Consider the following 19,366-nt stretch of genomic DNA (forward strand, 5'->3'; position numbering starts at 1 on the left):
TGGAGCATCTGCAAGATGAGCTGATGTCCCACATCTAAAACAGCTTCGGTCCTGTTTCGGTGCTGCTGCCGGGTTTGTAGGGTCATAATTCCTTGTTTTGGGTCTGAATGGCTGCTTTGGCTTTGCCTTCACAATTTGTACTGCTGGTTGCGGCTCCGACGTGAGGCTCTGCGCGTGCCCGATCGCCGCTTCCACTTGGCACGCCATTTTTATTGCAGCGTCCAGTGTGAGATTTCCATCCGTCTGCAGTAACAACTTCTCACGTATTCTTTGTGAGCTAGCATGCTCTATGAGTTGGTCCCGTATCATTTCGTCTGTATTTCTAGCGAACCCACACGCTGCAGCCAACTCGCGCAGCGCGCCTACATACTCAGCAACAGTCTCGTGCGGTCTCTGCCGCCTTTGCCTGAACTTATGTCGCTCCACTACGACATTTATTGCTGGGCTGAAATGTGTCTGCAGTGCACCCACTGCTGAAGCATATGTCGTACCTACATTTGTGAGTGTATAAAATACACGTTGTCCTGCCGTGCCCAAGCAGTGCAGGAGCAGTGCACGTTTCCTCGTATCGGGCCAGTCGTCCCCCTCTGCATGTATGGCTAGCAGGTAGTTATCAAACATCTTCATCCACATGTTGAACAGAACTGCAGGTTGTCCGGTGGATGGTAGGAACAACGCAGGGAGAGGCACAACATTCGCCATCCTCGTCGCCAATTTGTTGTGGGCGCGTAATAATCAGGCACGTATGAGAGAAAAGACAACGAACTCCGATGTAAGCACTATACCACCATTTTACTGTACTTCTTCTCCGAGGGTAAAACAGTTACAACACACCTAGTCCTGGGTTACAGCGACGCCTAGTGCTGAAGTATAGCAACTGAATACACAACACTTTGTTAACAGCATTTCTCAAAAATCTCATTGTGGGCAGGAACTGTCAAATGGCCTATCACAGCTCCCATGGGGCTGTGATAGGCATAAAGCTTTAGCAATGCCTTTCTATATATCAGTTCCTAGGACAGTTAAAAATTTGATTGCACTTTGTAAATAGTTTATTTTGATGGACATGCTGTCTTTTTACATATTGTGCATAATATTCAATTTTTCGTTTTTGCAACAATTTATAAAAATGAGTGTTTCTCCAAAATGAAGTTATGAATGCACTCAAAAAAATTTTTTTATGTGGTTTGAAAGGCTTTTGTGCAACTTTTTTTCATTTATTGTTTTGAGGGATATAGCTTTGATATATCTGTATCTAGAAAAATATGTGTAAAAAAAAAAAAAAAAAAAAGATTTTCAATTTCTTGTGGTTTACTGCACTTTTTAGTGATTTATTTAGTTGCTATGGTGTTATGATATACATATTAAAAATTGGGCTATAGAGATTATATTGATGTATAGCAAGTAGAATTGCTCTAAAAATTGGCACTGCAGCATGTAAAAATGTAAAGATAAGGTCAGGCGGATTTGTTCTATGGTAGGTAATAAGGGGTTAAGGAGTTGGCCTTACATTGTTTTCCAAACTGTGAGTTTTTGCCAAAGGGCGTGACCCTGGCAGGATGGCAAATTTCGGTGTTTCGCCATGAAGACAAAAATGGCAGTAACTCAAAGCCGTTTGCGCAATCTGCATCAAACTTTAGTGGTTTGATAAGCCTCCCGCCCTGAACACAATGATATGCATAAAGTTCCCAAATGTTAGAGCGCCTCCTAGTGGGACCTGGAAATATCATGAAATACCATGTTTTTTGCATAGCCCCGGAGCTACATTTTTACCTACATATCTGAAATTGTGCATGCTCATGTGACATCCTAAGACATACAAAAAAGTCTCTTGGACCCATACCTGAAACCCTACAAGAAGTCAGCCATTTTCAACTGAAGGTGTCAATTTTTGCCATTTTCAGGCCTGCTATTTAAATCATCCCCTCCCTGGGGCATTTCACCCGGTGAGACCAAAATGGCTCCAGATCATCCACACAAGTAGCCCATCAAAAATAATTCATGGTTTTGTAGAATATTCAACGGCCTTGTCACAACAGGCCGTTGAATTTGGCCTTCGTTTTTCTCCCTTGCCACAAAATTTTTTGTGCACTCGTTCGCACATGCTTTGCCCGATCAGCCTAAAAATGTAATCACTTATGTACAAACTCAGGTTGAACCCATAACTATGGATTCAAGGCTTCAATATTCAATAGCGCCCCTACAGAAGCAAATGGAAATTCGTATGACAGTCCACAGAATTAGTTTCTCTGAATTTAGTTTCTCTGAAATGCATGAAAATTTGTTTCAACATTCCTGACATCATCCTGATCAAAAAAAGTCAATGAGACCCATGCTCCATTTTGCACGCTGGAGCTGTGACCACCCTCCAAATATTGCATTGGGTATATATGGAGAGCAAAGGAGAGAGTTTCCTGTAAATGAATGAAATTGGTGACAGACATTCTGTACACCATCATGATCAAAAAACCTCAGAGGGTGGCACGGCTCGAACGCGCCACGGGTTGATGCGTGCCAGTTGCAAGGGCCTAATCATCGCCACTTGCGGCTTTAATTATAATTTGTTTCTGTTTGGAGCCTCTGTGTTATAGTGGACACACTAACCCACTATCTCTCGCTCATGGTAAAAATGCGGTCCCACTGTAATATAGTCCGGTCAGAGACATGAGACGATGTCACATCAGGTGAGAACTTTATTTTCCATTGCCACACAATATGCACATACTCAGGCTGACCAGTAGAAATGTGGTTTCTGAAATATGTATAAAATGGTAACATTAAAATATCGCTTTAACTAATAAATATCTATTTAGAATGCATCACAGTCATTCGCAAAACAAATTATCCTATAACAGTAAGGACAAGTAAGGTGAAACAGCACAGAAGCATCGACTGGAGAAAATCTCTCATTTTAGGGCCAACACTACCCTCTACTGGACAGAATAATTCAGTCCAGTGCCACGCTGACATACGGTTTAACACAAGCTGCTTTTCCACCAACGGGGTTCCGGTGCCGGTGCCAGTATTTGAACCGTTCAGCAGTTTTTCCACCACAAACGCACTCGGTGCTCGGCCGAAAAATGGGTTCAACTCTAGTCCCTCAAGCTAGCTGGTCTGGAACCAAGGACGTGACAAAAACAGCAGAAGGACTTGACTTTGCCGTCTCAGCATAAACTTTTCTACCATATTACATGTGTATTACATGAGAAAAGCGAAGTCATTTTCACGGCTGTGAATTAGGTTGGGCTCTAAGGCTGAACTTGCTGCTTTGTATCAGTTCATATCACAGATAAAAGGACACAAAGTGCGTACTTGTCGTCTTGCTCTAATCTGTCTGTGTTTCCCTCTGTGCTGCACACAGATGCTGCAGTAGTTTGGTTTGGACCCTAAAACGTATTTGCAGCACAAGAAAGGGGAGCGTGTTCTCCCACGTTTGTGCGCTTCGGCTTCCGTGTCCAGACGAGGACCCGCCCACACTCATACGTAAAGGAGCGCTCGCAAGCGCGGTGGAAACGCGGGCCCATTCCTAAGCTTTTTGGCTGTTTTTTGGGAACAGCACGGGCACCAGAACCCCGGCAGTGGAAAAGGGGTAACAGAGGGGCTGTCGACAGCAACCGGTATAAACATTACACGCTAACTTTGTTCGACACATATTAACTCATCACAACTACAACATAACTTGTGAAGCAAGGCTAGCACACTCGCTTATAACAACAACAGAGCTGCTTATACACTAACAGTAATAGCTATTATCAAATATGGCTAAAACTATGTGGAACAAAAACAACAAGCACGATGCTCACAAGGTGAACTTACTAGTCCCATGAACACACACAGGCCAGCTTTAGTCCGATTTTGTCCAAAGTCCAATAACTTGTGTGCAGCTGCTCCATCCATCTGACTACGCTCTCCGCTGCTACAGCAGGGGGAGAGCGGCTGTGAGCTATTAACTGATAGCTGTATGCCTATTGGTCACTGAGTGAATCGTGCTCCCTCCATGCTGTTAATGCGTGGTCTGCAGGATGGGCTTTTTAACACTGTGTCTTTGGGACACTTGATTTTATGAACTCTGAACAAGTCACTTATACAACATTGATACAATAAAATGCTTTCTTGAAATGCAGCTTCAAGTATTTTTTGTGTCTTGCGTTTAAGTTTAGAATGACTTGGTCATTGTCATGGTATAGTAGCTTTGTGGGTATTTTCTTGTCAGTAAGCTTTGGAGGGTATGAACTAAGCTACTGCTTTGTAATATAAGTTTAAAAAAATAAATGTTTTATGTGGAGCCATTTGGTCAAACTTGATAAACAGTTCAAATTACATGTTTTCAGTTCTTCTAACTAATCCTTTTAAATCCAAATCATGCAAGAAGTTAAGTCAACAAACTGCATGTTAGATCAACTAATTTATTTAAGAGGAGTTAACTTGGAAATTTACACATTCAAAACTTAACGCAGTCAAAACAACAAGTTTATGTGACAAAGTCAAGTTGAGTCAACAAATTCTTTTTTACAGTGTAGGAACTGACATAATTATTATCCCAGTAAGGTAATTTATTTGTGGTGCCACAACCATTTTTATTGTGTTTACTTGACCCCATAAATGTCATTTAGTTTACTTCAATTATCCAAGTAATTTTTCCTAATATTTTCATAGTTTCTCTTACATCTGGGCCCAACTCTATCCCTAAGTATTTCATTCCTTTTGGCAGCCATTTAAAATTGAATGCAGCCAGTTGGTTGTGTGTACAGTTTTGTGATACTGACATGGCTTTGGGCCAGTTAATACAATAACCAGAAATTTTAGAATATTCTTTGATGCTTTGTAATAAAGCTGGCAGTGAAGTAGCCAGGTCCTGACACAGTACCAAAATATCATCTGCATAGAGAACAGTGTTTATATTTTTAAGTTTAGGCTTCAAACCTTCCTTTTCCTCACAGCTAGGGCTGCATCAGTTGACCTCGATCCTTCCTTTAATTATTCTGCAATGGGATCAGGCTGCTAGGGGACTTCCCTTGATGCAATGACTGTTTCTTCTTCACTCCCATCTTTTCTCTCTCCATGTGTTTATTCACTGTTTAATGACATTACATTTTGTCTTCTCTCTTCCATAGTCTGTGTTTGGTCATGCTTTCCTTTTCTCTTCTTTTTTCTGCTAGCTTTGCCTGGGTTTTGAATCTGAATTTGTGTCTTTAACCTGTAAATATGAGAGTTCCTCCATCAGCTCTGTTTTGATGGAGGTCTTGAGCTTTTACTTCCCATTGTTGCCAAGTGCTGCTCAGTGTCTTAATTTTGGGGATTGTAGGGTGTTTGCCTTACAGTACAGTACCTTCATTCTGAACTGTAGTTGAGCTTGACTTGTATCTACCTGAATAAACACTGTGTTAAAATTCTTTATTTACAGAGAGAAATGGACCAGACCTTCGTTTCTTACCTTTGGATTTATATGGTGAGTTTCCTCTTGTATGCACATAATTTTTTTAACTGTATTGTTAAAATTCAAACTAATCATGATTACATTGTTTCATCCTTTCTCTCTGTATTTGTCTCTGCTTCTATCCCTTCCTTCCTTTTTGCATCCCTTTATGCAGGGTTGGAAGAATGAGCTCATTCACTGGGATCCAGATGAATTCTGTAGTATTGACTATATAACAATTCCTACACAATATATGTGGATGCCAGATATAGTTATTGAAGAGATGTAAGTAACATATATGCACATACAGTACATTCAAAAATCACATATCTTCACTTTCTGTGTGTGTGTGTGTGTGTGTGTGTGTGTGTGTGTGTGTGTGTGTGTGTGTGTGTGTGTGTGCGTATGTTTATAATACCTTGTGGGGACAATTTTCCTGACATATACTACGTTGTGGGGACCAATTGCTCCTTGTGGGGACTGGAGCCTTGTCCCCACAAGGGGAAACCCTGTTTTTGGGTCAGGGGTCAGAGTTAGGGCTAAGGTATGAATTGAGTTTAGGTTAGGGTTAGGGTTAGGTATGTGATGGTTAGGGTTAGGAAAAGGGTAAAGGTAAGGTTTAGGCTGTAGAAATGAATGGAAGTCAATGGAAATTCCCCACAAAGATAGCAAAACACACTTGTGTGTGTGTGTGTGTGTGTGTGTGTGTGTGTCTGTGTGTGTGTGTGTGGACAGTACCATATAGGGAATTGCACCCCGGGAAATATTACTCTAATGAACCTTAATTATATTATCAATTGATCACAAAAGCACACAGACTCATTACTGAAAAGAAAGCAGCAAAATTGATTTTAACATTTTAATAAACCAGAAAATCAAAAATGAGACTGCAGCAGAAACAAAAAAAGTTAAAACAGAAGCAGAAACAGCATTTACTTAAAATATTACTGTATTATACAAAATATTTCTAGAAGAGGAGATCTCCGATCAGTGATAAAACAGCAAGCCCAAAGTGACAATTCAGCTCACAGTGGGTTACTTGGGGAGGCTGGGTGGACAGCAGATGGTCCAACTTATTCAGACGTTTCACTGTCAATCTGTGGGTGGTACGCACTCCTCCAAAAAGACAATACCTAGTAATTCCCGAGCTTCTTACCTTTCCTGATATGAAGAATGTGCCCTGGTCTTTCAGGTTCTCTTTTGGTATTGATGACCTGAACATCCATAAGCAGTAAATGGCAGAAAAGTGCCTTTAGTATGGGTGCTGGATTAATCAGCTGGCATTCAGCACAGGACAGGATGTGCACCAGCAGCTTTTGACATTAAGGGAGAACAAAACTAGAGCAAAGTGAGAGGGAAACTGAACAGAGATGGGCCGAGAGAGAGGAACAAAACAGACACAGGAACAAAACAGACACAGGAACAAAACAGACACAGGAACAAAACAGACACAGGAACAAAACAGACACAGGAACATGAACAAAGGGAACCTGAATAACATACAAATAACTAAATAAACAGAACACCCAAACAACAACCTGAGAAACTAAACCATAAGATGAACTAAGAAACACAACTTGAAAAGTAAAACAAAACTACACAAAAGTGTAGTAAACACACTGGGCCACAGGTCCAGAACCACGACACCTGGGGTATTTAAGCGTAGAATGGGAGGCAGAACCTTCAGCTTTCAGGCTCCTCTGCTGTGGAACCAGCTCCCAGTTTGGTTCCTTTGGGTTCTCCCCTTCAAAATGTCAAAAGTCATTTGATTCAAGTGAGCAGAATTGAGCTCCGAGCTTCATTAGACACAAGAGTGAATCTGCTGCACTGCTCACAAAAAAGATGTGTTTACATGCATGATAGCTTCTCTGTAAGTGCGACCTGTGTATGATGTCTTCTCAGCTCTTTAAATAATTGATCAGCATTGCATCAAAGCTAGCTAGCTACACTTTCAGGCTCGTTACAGGCATTTCTTACCTTTAAATCTAACCTCTCTTCTTCCTCTCTTGTCCTTTTTCTTACATCTTTGTCCTTTGAGTGAACTTCTCTGTCTTTCTTTTCTCTCCCTGTGAATACAGCAGCTCTTCTTTTAGCTAGCAGACACTGTGTGACAAACTGCACACACTTTTTATGTTTGCTGATATTTTTTGAGCATTTAGAAATGTTGCCTTTAAAATTACCTGCCACACGTTACTCCCTTTCTGTTTGCTCTTCTTCAGTAGTGCTAGCTAAGCTGTTTATGTCCCACGAGCACAGCTTATGGATTTGGTTCAGCCCTCGTGTTAGTCCTGATTATAGCGCTATAAATGATACATAAATTATATGGTTTTACCTCTTTAACCTGTTTGTATGCAATAAGCCCCGGTGATGGAGGACACTCCAGTATGATTGTCTCTTATGTGTTATTGTTCTGCTTTTTAAGCTCAGACCATTTGATTGACAGTGCAGCGACTGGAAATAAAGACTTCTCTCAGATGTGTTGAACCTAAAGTAACGAGTCTGTTTTTGAAAATGTAAGAAGCAGAAAGTACAGATACTTGTGTAAAAATGTAGGGAGTAAAAATAAAAAGTCATCAGAAAATTAAATACCCAAGGAAAGTACAGATACCTGAAAAATCTACTTAAGTACAGTAAGAAAATATTTGTACTTCGTTACTTTTGGTTACAGTTCAGTAACATTCACAGATGTGTTACCTCCACATGAATCCTTCATTACTCTGAGGACTCTGACCCATAATCCTTTGCCATTATTAGTCAGCGCAGTGACATTGTTACTATAACTGATTCTAAAGTATAGTTTCACTAACTCATAATTCAAGACACTCTGGAGTAGCAGATGTGGTGTGGCAGTTTTTTGACTTGAATCTTAATCTTCACATTTTGACTTTTTTCTCAAAATTTTGACTTTATTCTCAGAATGCATAATTTAATTTTTTTCTCAATGTGGCCCTAATACTCCTTCCTAAATACCTTTGCCTGCAAAATGAAATTATATGCTCATGATGATGTTTTTTTTTTCTTGTGTGATTAAAATCTAATTCTATAATTCTATACATATCCCTCAAAATCCAGCAAACAAAATCATGCTATTCTTTTAAGAGTTTTGTTATATTCCATATGGTTAGTCATGGGGTTGTAATGAGCCAGTCAGGAAACCATAACCCACTGCCATACAGATTAAAAACAATCCAAATGTTTTCAGGCTTCAGAAAATCTATGCAGAGCAGTTATCACAGTGACCAAATTTACTGTAAAATAAAGGTCATCATAGTTGCAACAGGATATTTGTCTTGATGTGCACTAAAAAAATGAAATGACCAAAAAATTATTTAATACCTATTTTTAAAGAAATTCAGGTCAAGAATCTTTTAAAAAATATGGAGATAATGCAACAAAGTTCATTATGATTCAGTGCACCACAGCAATAATAAAATAACACAATACAGTCAAAAACTGTTTGCTTTGTCTACTGCAACACATGCCACATGAACACACTAAATACACTAGCTTTATCTGTGGTATTGCTGCACCCATAGAAGTAGCAGGTTTTATTTAGTAAAGATGAAACATGACTGCAAAAATAGTAAATAGTAAGTAATGCCATAATGTAAGTTATTTGCCATAGTTTGATAATCAGTTTTCATTTGCTCTCATACAGGACAGAGAAAGACAAAGCTGCAGCAAGTCCTTACCTCTTCATTCATTCAGACGGCGGGGTTTATTATAAGAATGAGCAGGTGGTGGTAAGCACCTGCAGGATGCACGTTTACAAATTCCCTTTCGACATCCAGAGCTGCAACCTCACCTTCAAGTCTGTCCTACATGATGGTGAGCCCATAACAGCTTCTGTTTACATGTGCTTGTTATGCTCTCAAAAGCAGACACCTCAATATTAGATACCTCAGTATATGCTGCCTGTGTCATGGTCCTGGGTTTGACCCAGTGTTTTGTGTTTTTCAACTTTTTGAGTTTTGGTGTTTAAGGATTTTCATGAAGATTTTTCCTGCTTTTTCTAGTTAAGTTAGTATCTGTCTCTGTATTCTGTATGGATGTCTTTGTATTGGTCTCTCTGTCTGCCACTTCCTGTTTTATTTTGATAGCGTCTTTGCTTCTAGTGCTTTGGGTTTAGTTTTGCCTCCTATGTGTTCTGCCCAGCTGTTCCCCATTATTTCATACCTGTGTGTGTGTGTGTGTGTGTGTGTGTGTGTGTGTGTGTGTGTGTGTGTGTGTGTGTGTGTGTGTGTGTGTGTGTGTGTGTGTGTGTGTGTGTGTGTTCCTTTTGTCCCCATCACGTTGTTTATGCCTCCCTGTTCGCAGCCTTCCCAAAAGGGAAAGGAAATAAAAAGTAACATACAAATTTTCTTTTGGACCACCTTTAGCTTTGACAGCATGCATTCGTTGTGGCATCATTTCAGTGAACTTTATTTCCATCCAAATTTGAATTCATTTACACCAAGATCTTATTGTGATGATGCCAGAGTCAGACTACTGTGTAAACAAAGCAGCGTGCCTTGTGGCTTGTTGTGGTTTGGCACTATATAAATAAAATTGATATCAAGTCTGTTTTGGGTTTGAACCCATAAATTCAGGTTCAAGATCTGAGGTGGAAATGCAAAGAACAGAAGACAGGTAATCATCACTGAGAGGATCAGTATCTGGATTTGTTATATAGATCCAAAGAGAACCAAGATCTTCAGTGCTGGCAAGAAAGTTGCTCTTCAGTTGGCTTAAAAGAAACTGCAACTTTCTTATGAAAGTCTTCACCAGGCAGTGCATCTCTTCTGTAAATAACATGGTTAATTTTTATCACTGTTACCTGGTGTATAATACAATGCAAAAATAGCCATTTCAGAGAGAATGGCAACAGTAAGCCATCCTCTGTTTTTAAGTTCAATAACGGCTGTTTTCCTGGCTGAAACTGGTCAACCAGCATGATGTATACATATTTACTTATTTCCTAATTTTCCATTGACCTGATATGGGCCTGTCAAGGACAACCAAAGGGCCTGATGTGGCCTGCTGGCCTTACAGTGCCCAGATCTAGAGTAAAGTCTTTTCCGGCACATTCCAAAGATCTCATGCTCCCTGAACCATTACTTCAATTCAATTTTATTTATATAGCACCAAATCACAACAAACAGTTGCCTCAAGGTGCTTTGTAAAGACCATACAATAATTATAGAGAACTCTTTTTCACAATTTGAGCCCAATTAATCTTGGCATTATCATTTTGGAACATGTCTGTATCATGAGGAAAGAAAAATTATTCCTGTGCCCAAGAAAGCCCCCATAAGCAGCCTCAATGACTACAGACCGGTGGCACTGACCTCTGTGGTCATGAAATGCTTTGAGAGGCTTATCCTTCACCACCTCAAATCCTGCCTCCCCCAGAGCTTTGACCAGTATCAGTTTGCTTATAGGGCAAACAGGTCAACAGCTGATGCCATCACCACTGTCATACATGCTGCTGCTAGTCACACAGAGAAAAATGGGAATTACATCAGGATGGTTTTTGTTGATTTTAGCTTGGCATTCAACACCATTCTGCTGAGCATTCTTGTCAAGAAGCTGACCAACTTGGGGTTCCCTCCCCTCATCTGTGACTGCATCTACAGCTTTTTGACAGATCGTCCACAGACAGTGAGAGTGGGGACCTCCAGATCCTCCACCCGAACGCTCAGCACCGGCTCACCCCAGGGCTGTGTGTTAAGCCCCTTCCTCTACACTCTATACACACATGACTGTGTCCCCCATCACCAGTCAAATATCATAATTAAATTTGCAGATGATATAACGGTGGTGGGTCTCATCTCTAATGGCAATGAGACAGAGTACAGGGAAGAGGTTCAGAGGCTGGTAGCCTGGTGTTCAGCAAACAATCTTGTGCTGAACACCAGATTGTTCAGCAAGGAAATGGTGATGGACTGGAGGAAGAAGACTGTGGGTCATGCCCCACTGCAGATAGATGGTGTCTGCATGGAGAGAGTCCCCTATTTCAAGTTTCTTGGGGTGCATGTGGCTGACAACCTAACTTGGTCTACCAACACATCAGCAGTGGTTGCCAAGGCTCAGCAGAGGCTACACTTCTTAAGACTATTAAAAAAATGCCACCTGGAGGTAAATCTGCTGCGGACTTTCTATCGCTCCACAATAGAAAGTGTGCTGGGGTACTGCATCACAGTGTGGTATGCTGGCTGTACTGTTAATTCAATAACCACATCACTGATGTTAGAGTACGCACTTTAATGGTTGCCATAAACAAAACCAACAACCCAGCACCCCCTGCGCACTCCGAACTCCCTCCTCCGACACATGCGCAGTAGGATAATACAACTTAACAATCTCCCCTCTTTCTTTAAAGAATGTAGAACAAACTAAAACAACATTTTAACTTTACTTATTTGAACTTAATCTTTAAATTGCCACTCCCCCTCACTAAGGGCTCTCAGCAGTCCAAGCGCAGATGCTCCCACTTTTGTTAAGCAGTTAGCAAGCTGCTCTTTGGTAGATGCCCATATGATTTTCTGAATTGTCCCTGAGTCCATAAGTTCTTTGATGCCGCTGATCTCAAGTCGAAGTCTCTTTTCAGTTACAGATTTTGTAGACTTTACAGCATCAAGAAGGGAATGGTTGTCTGTTACACAGATAATGGGCAGGACATTGTGTGTGCCATCACCAACCATGAGCTCTGCATAGAGTGTAGCTAGAGAGACAGCACTATCAATTCCATCTGCAAGTGCTAAAGTCTCTCCAGCTAAAGTGCTTTGTACCACTCTCTTGATCCATTTTGACTGCCAGCATATAGGTGAAAATTTTCCATCTTCTCCCATCAGCATGATGAAATGTCCACCTTGTGTCCCTCCATCCGAGACGTTTCCCATTGAGGAATCACTGAACACCACTAACTTGTGGTTTTTCTTGTCTCCCAGGTATTGGAACTTCAGGGTAACTTCTTCGGATTTAAGTTTTCTGACCAGTTTGTTTGCACAGTGCAATGTCTGGATTGGAGCATGTTTTGTATTTGACGCCAAGATGGATATGTCACACATGATGTCAGGTCTGCTCTGTCTTGCTGCCCACAGAATCTGTCCAATCTTGGATTTTAACATATCCATCTCTGTGTTTGTTAAAGGAGCCTCCCGCTGTGGTGCTCTGGTGGGATCTATAAGAACGGGCTGTAGGTTCTTTATGTATGCACGCTGTTGTACTTTTATTTCATTCTGCAGAGAATGAACCTCCATCCCAATGTAGTTGAAGCTGTTATGTTCTTCTCGTCCAACTTGAAAAGCAGCTTTCAGTTTGGGGATAACAGCTGAAGATAACATGTCTGAACCACCCCATACAAAGTCATCCACATGGCATGCAAGGACTCCTGTCACCTTACAGAAGTCATCTTGCCAGTAGAAGACAGCTGGATCGACTTTTGACACAGTGCCTCCCAGTTTCTGCATGGTTTCTCTCACCTTGTTGTACCAGAACAAGGAAGCATCTGCCAAGCCATACACACATTTATTTAGCTTCCATACAAATCCTTCACTTTCTACCTGTTGAGGTGGACGGATATACACATGCCGGGTTAAATCTTTACCTTGCAAGAAGGCTGCTTTGATGTCCATGGAGTTCATTTTCCATTTATTTTGACATATGACGGCTATGACCATCTTCAGGGATTCAGAGGAACAAGTGGGTGAATCTTTAGGAAGATCTTGAGTGTTTATTTCTTCAAAGCCTCTTGCAACCAGTCTAGCTTTGGGTACAATGCCCACTTGTGTTTTCTTGAGTGTGCACACCCATCTCGTTGATATGCATTTCTGACCTTCATCTTTTTCCTCTGTAAATACATTGTTTGTTTTCCAGTTGTCAAGTTCAGTTTGTTTGGCATGTGAGAAAATATCCTCGTTCACCACTAATATTTCATCTCTGTTGCTGTCGGTGTTTGACTTGACATTTTCAACTATTTCAAGGTTGTTTATTTGTCCCATATCAACTGATCCTGTGGATCCAGCTTTTTCCTCTGGCTCACTGTATTCCAAATTGTACCAGTTTCTGTGTTTCCCACTGGCCTTTCCTGCCCGGCTGGTTATTCTTCCAGAATATTTTTGTCCTGTTTCTTTGTCTGTATATTTAACTACTTGTCCAGCTTTCAGTTTCAGTCCTTCACTGACGGTTGTTGAGTGTGCCAGTGGGAGATCACCCTCTCCAGGTTGTACTGATTCACAGGAGGATTCGTTGTTTTCTGTAGTGCGATGTGGTTCATCCCTTGTTGATGTCACCTCCTCATGTTCACTTTCAAAATCAAGTCCTGCTGCTGGTGTTTCAAAAATTTTTTCTTCCGTTTTGATCAGATTTTCCTTCTTAGTTTCTTCCTGTTTTTCTTGTGTTGCATTCACTTTTCTTAGCTTAGACTGGTGTACTCTGACATATGTTCGACCATGCCTGACAAATATTACTACGCCATCTTGGCCAATAACCACGCCTGGACCTTTCCACTCCGTGGTCCGCAGCTGTTTTCGAAGGGCTCTTCATATCCTCTCAGAACATTCAGCCTAAGCAAAAGCCTTTCTCATGCAATGCAGTGTTGCAGTCTGATGACCCATCCATGTATTGACATTAGTTTCCAATGCTGGATGTCTATCAGTTAGGACTGAAGGTAGGTTTGGGTTTTGTCCAAAGACAAGTTGATAGGGGCTGTAGCCGTGTACATTGTGCATGCAGTTTTTTGCCATCAAAGCCCAGTCCAGAGCCATTTTCCAGTCACATTTGTTGTCTCTCTTTACCTTAAGTAATATTTCAGTGAGGATCTGATTGTGTCTTTCCAGGAGGCCGTTGCTCCATGGACTGTATCCTGCTGTGGTTTTAACCTCAGTGTTAAAATGTTCGGCCATGTTTCTTATTTCTTCATTGTTAAATTCAACTCCATTGTCACTGAATAGTCTGCGTGGTGGACCACGAATGCTTATCCAGCAGTGAATAAAGTGATTCACTATCTCTTTGGGTCTTTTCATGGTGATAATACTTCCTGCACTGAACCTTGTAAAATGATCAATGGCATGTAGATACCACAGTCCTGGCTCAAGCTCATGCAGGTCCACAGCTACGGTTTCATTATATGTTGCAGCCATGGGTAAACCCAATGCAGGTTTGTGTTTTAGTTTACTGTATCGAATGCATATTTCACAGTTTTCTACAATTTCCTTCAGGATTGTAATGCTTTCCTCATCAATGTTGCCTGAGCAGGACAAGTTTTTGCAATCTGTCAACTGAGGAATGTCCAAATTGTTTATGCAGCTTTAGCAGTACTGCTTTTTTTCCTTTGTTGTCATGTTTTCTGTCACGATGAGAATTTCATCTTCATCATTTGATGTCGCCTTTTTTTTCAATCTGACTTTCATTGTTGTTCATTTCTTTTCTTAAGCTTACATAATAATGTCCAGAAGATGTCAGTTCAAGTTTTACAGGTTGGTCAAACATTGTTGCCCTGTCTTGAGCAATGTCCAAAACGGCACTTGCTCTCTTCAATGATGTTTTGCTCAAAAGCATCGGTATATCTGCTGGAACCACTTCTGTCTCTATTTTGCATCTAGTTTCTCCAGTTTTTGCCAGAATAGTCACTTTTCTTATGGATTGCACAATTTTTCCATCCCCAAACCGGAAGGGTTTTGTACTCTTTTCATCTTTAATTTTTAATAATTCTCTCTGGGGTAGTCCACTTACATAATCTGCAAGCCATTTTTCACCACACACAGTTCTTGTACAGGCAGTGTCAATCACAGCAGATCCTAAAGGTTCTACCATGAAAATGTGTGCATCAGAGAAGGATTCGTTTGAAAACAGAGTAATGTTACATTCTTCCACATCATCTTTTGATCCCTCAACGTTTGTTAGTTTTACATGTTCTTTTTTGTTGGGGCAGTCCTTTGCCCAGTGATAAGTGCTTTGGCATATTGCACATTTAGTTCTTCTCCCATATTTGTCAAGTGGATTAGTTCCTGCAGCTATTCTTGGGCTTTGCTCTGAGTTTGAACTCCGTTCACGTTTGCCTGTGTATTTGGTGAAGAAGGCGGTGTTGCCTTCTTCTAGCCCTAACCGCCCTGCGGTTTCTAGGAGCTTGAATGCTAACACTGCATCTGGCAGTTTCATTTTGAACTTACGTAACTTGTTGTATCGTCATTCAAATTCGATAATTTAATGCATCATGGATGTGTCGCCCTGTCTGTTGATCCGATCAAACTCCGTGTAAGCCTCGTACTGTCTATCCTTTTCTTCTTTTAAAAACACTGAGTCCAGCTTGGTCAAAAGAACAGTCATTCCCGTATCGGCGTTGAGGTCTTGCTCCGCGATTTCCAGCGCGCTTTCCCTCATTCTTCCTGATAGCGACAGGGTAACCGCTAGAGCCTGCTTCTTTTTGTCCAAGCCTGTAACGAGTCTCCAGATTTCAATCTCATTTTTCCAACTTGTGAAGACGTCTTCTCATCGAACGATGGAGGAACTTTGTAATTCCCAGCAGCGGCCATCCTCTGCTACCAATGTTAATTCAATAACCACATCACTGACGTTAGAGTACGCACTTTAATGGTTGCTATAAACAAAACCAACAACCCAGCACCCCCTGCGCTCTCCGAACTCCCTCCTCCGACACATGCGCAGTAGGATAATACAACTTAACAGTACTGCAAGGGACAGAAAGGCCCTGCAGAGCGTTGTTAAAATGGCTGAGAAAATAATTGGCTGTCCCCTGCCCTCTTTAGATGACTTGGCAAACTCCCGAGGGTTAAACAGGGCTAGGAAGATCCTGGGCGATCCATCCCACCCCAGTCAAGCTCTCTTCAACCTCCTGGCCTCTGGCAGAAGATACAGGGCTCTGAAGAGCCGGACAAATCAGTTCAGAGACACTTTCTTTCCCTGGGCTATTACACTTCTAAATAACGCTCTAAATATTAGAAGGTGTAAATAAGTGCAAGTGTGGAGTGGGGGGAAACAGAGTTGTGTAATTTAAAGGGTGGGTTGTGGGGCAGGGTATTCATATGTATGTATGTACCTAGTTATTAGGCCCGAGCCGACGAAGTCTCGGCGAGGAGCCTATTGGATTCACTATGCCACATACCCCAAAATGCGCTAAAATCCCCACGGTCGCATGGGACGCGGTCGCAAGTGACCCCTGACCTCATAGGGACGTGGGTCAGGTCGAGACGTTTCCGAAAAGGTATGCTTCGGGGTGACTGGGAAAACGCCTAATTGTTTTTGCTCGAATTCTCCATTATTCTTTATTAGGCCCGAGCCGACGAAGTCTCGGCGAGGAGCCTATTGGATTCACTATGCCACATACCCCAAAATGCGCAAAAATCCCCACGGTCGCATGGGACGCGGTCGCCAGTGACCCCTGACCTCATAGGGACGTGGGTCAGGTCGAGACGTTTCCAAAAAGGTATGCTTCGGGGTGACTGGGAAAGCACCTAATTGGATTCGCTCGAATTCTTCATTATTATTTTTATTTATTAGGCTCGAGCCGACGAAGTCTCGGCGAGGAGCCTATTGGATTCACTATGCCACATACCCCAAAATGCGCTAAATTCCCCACGGTCGCCTGGGACGCGGTCACCAGTGACCCCTGACCTCATAGGGACGTGGGTCAGGACGAGATGTTTCCGAAAAGGTATGCTTCAGGGTGACTGGGAAAACGCCTAATTGTTTTTGCTCGAATTCTCCATTATTCTTTATTTTTAGGCCCGAGCCGACGAAGTCTCGGCGAGGAGCCTATTGGATTCACTATGCCACATACCCCAAAATGCGCTAAAATCCCCACGGTCGCCTGGGACACGGTCGCAAGTGACCCCTGACCTCATAGGGACGTGGGTCAGGTCGAGACGTTTCCGAAAAGGTATGCTTCGGGGTGACTGGGAAAACGCCTAATTGTTTTTGCTCGAATTCTCCATTATTCTTTATTAGGCCCAAGCCGACGAAGTCTCGGCGAGGAGCCTATTGGATTCACTATGCCACATACCCCAAAATGCGCAAAAATCCCCACGGTCGCATGGGACGCGGTCGCCAGTGACCCCTGACCTCATAGGGACGTGGGTCAGGTCGAGACGTTTCCAAAAAGGTATGCTTCGGGGTGACTGGGAAAGCACCTAATTGGATTCGCTCGAATTCTTCATTATTATTTTTATTTATTAGGCTCGAGCCGACGAAGTCTCGGCGAGGAGCCTATTGGATTCACTATGCCACATACCCCAAAATGCGCAAAAATCCCCACGGTCGCATGGGACACGGTCGCAAGTGACCCCTGACCTCATAGGGACGTGGGTCAGGTCGAGACGTTTCCGAAAAGGTATGCTTCGGGGTGACTGGGAAAACGCCTAATTGTTTTTGCTCGAATTCTCCATTATTCTTTATTAGGCCCGAGCCGACGAAGTCTCGGCGAGGAGCCTATTGGATTCACTATGCCACATACCCCAAAATGCGCAAAAATCCCCACGGTCGCATGGGACGCGGTCGCCAGTGACCCCTGACCTCATAGGGACGTGGGTCAGGTCGAGACGTTTCCAAAAAGGTATGCTTCGGGGTGACTGGGAAAGCACCTAATTGGATTCGCTCGAATTCTTCATTATTATTTTTATTTATTAGGCTCGAGCCGACGAAGTCTCGGCGAGGAGCCTATTGGATTCACTATGCCACATACCCCAAAATGCGCTAAAATTCCCACGGTCGCATGGGACACGGTCGCAAGGGACACGGTCGCAAGTGACCCCTGACCTCATAGGGACGTGGGTCAGGTCGAGACGTTTCCGAAAAGGTATGCTTCGGGGTGACTGGGAAAACGCCTAATTGTTTTTGCTCGAATTCTCCATTATTCTTTATTAGGCCCGAGCCGACGAAGTCTCGGCGAGGAGCCTATTGGATTCACTATGCCACATACCCCAAAATGCGCAAAAATCCCCACGGTCGCATGGGACGCGGTCGCCAGTGACCCCTGACCTCATAGGGACGTGGGTCAGGTCGAGACGTTTCCGAAAAGGTATGCTTTGGGGTGACAGGGAAAGCACCTAATTGGATTCGCTCGAATTCTTCAGTATTATTTTTATTTATTAGGCTCGAGCCGACGAAGTCTCGGCGAGGAGCCTATTGGATTCACTATGCCACATACCCCAAAATGCGCTAAATTCCCCACGGTCGCCTGGGACGCGGTCGCCAGTAACCCCTGACCTCATAGGGACGTGGGTCAGGTCGAGATATTTCCGAAAAGGTATGCTTCAGGGTGACTGGGAAAACGCCTAATTGTTTTTGCTCGAATTCTCCATTATTCTTTATTAGGCCCGAGCCGACGAAGTCTCGGCGAGGAGCCTATTGGATTCACTATGCCACATACCCCAAAATGCGCAAAAATCCCCACGGTCGCATGGGACGCGGTCGCCAGTGACCCCTGACCTCATAGGGACGTGGGTCAGGTCGAGACGTTTCCGAAAAGGTATGCTTCGGGGTGACTGGGAAAGCACCTAATTGGATTCGCTCGAATTCTTCATTATTATTTTTATTTATTAGGCTCGAGCCGACGAAGTCTCGGCGAGGAGCCTATTGGATTCACTATGCCACATACCCCAAAATGCGCTAAAATCCCCACGGTCGCCTGGGACGCGGTCGCCAGTAACCCCTGACTTCATAGGGACGTGGGTCAGGACGAGACGTTTCCAAAAAGGTATGCTTCAGGGTGACTGGGAAAACGCCTAATTGTTTTTGCTCGAATTCTCCATTATTCTTTATTTTTAGGCCCGAGCCGACGAAGTCTCGGCGAGGAGCCTATTGGATTCACTATGCCACATACCCCAAAATGCGGTAAAATCCCCACGGTCGCATGGGACGCGGTCGCCAGTGACCCCTGACCTCATAGGGACGTGGGTCAGGACGGCACGTTTCCGAAAAGGTATGCGTCGGGGTGACTGCGAATACGCCTAA

General features: G+C 42.8%; 1 protein-coding gene across 1 annotated transcript in view; it reads left to right on the top strand.

Annotated features, from left to right (window-relative positions):
- The window catches only part of LOC115776537 (5-hydroxytryptamine receptor 3A-like), a 74,594-nt gene that overhangs the window by 47,058 nt on the left and 8,170 nt on the right, over nt 1–19,366 (top strand). The window contains exons 5-7 of the mRNA XM_030724253.1: nt 5,405–5,449; nt 5,592–5,701; nt 9,075–9,244. Of these exons, the coding sequence (XP_030580113.1) occupies nt 5,405–5,449; nt 5,592–5,701; nt 9,075–9,244 (325 nt within the window). The remainder of the gene's footprint in view (nt 1–5,404; nt 5,450–5,591; nt 5,702–9,074; nt 9,245–19,366) is intronic.

The sequence above is a fragment of the Archocentrus centrarchus genome, unplaced genomic scaffold, assembly GCF_007364275.1.
Source record: "Archocentrus centrarchus isolate MPI-CPG fArcCen1 unplaced genomic scaffold, fArcCen1 scaffold_33_ctg1, whole genome shotgun sequence".
Lineage (NCBI taxonomy): Eukaryota > Metazoa > Chordata > Actinopteri > Cichliformes > Cichlidae > Archocentrus > Archocentrus centrarchus.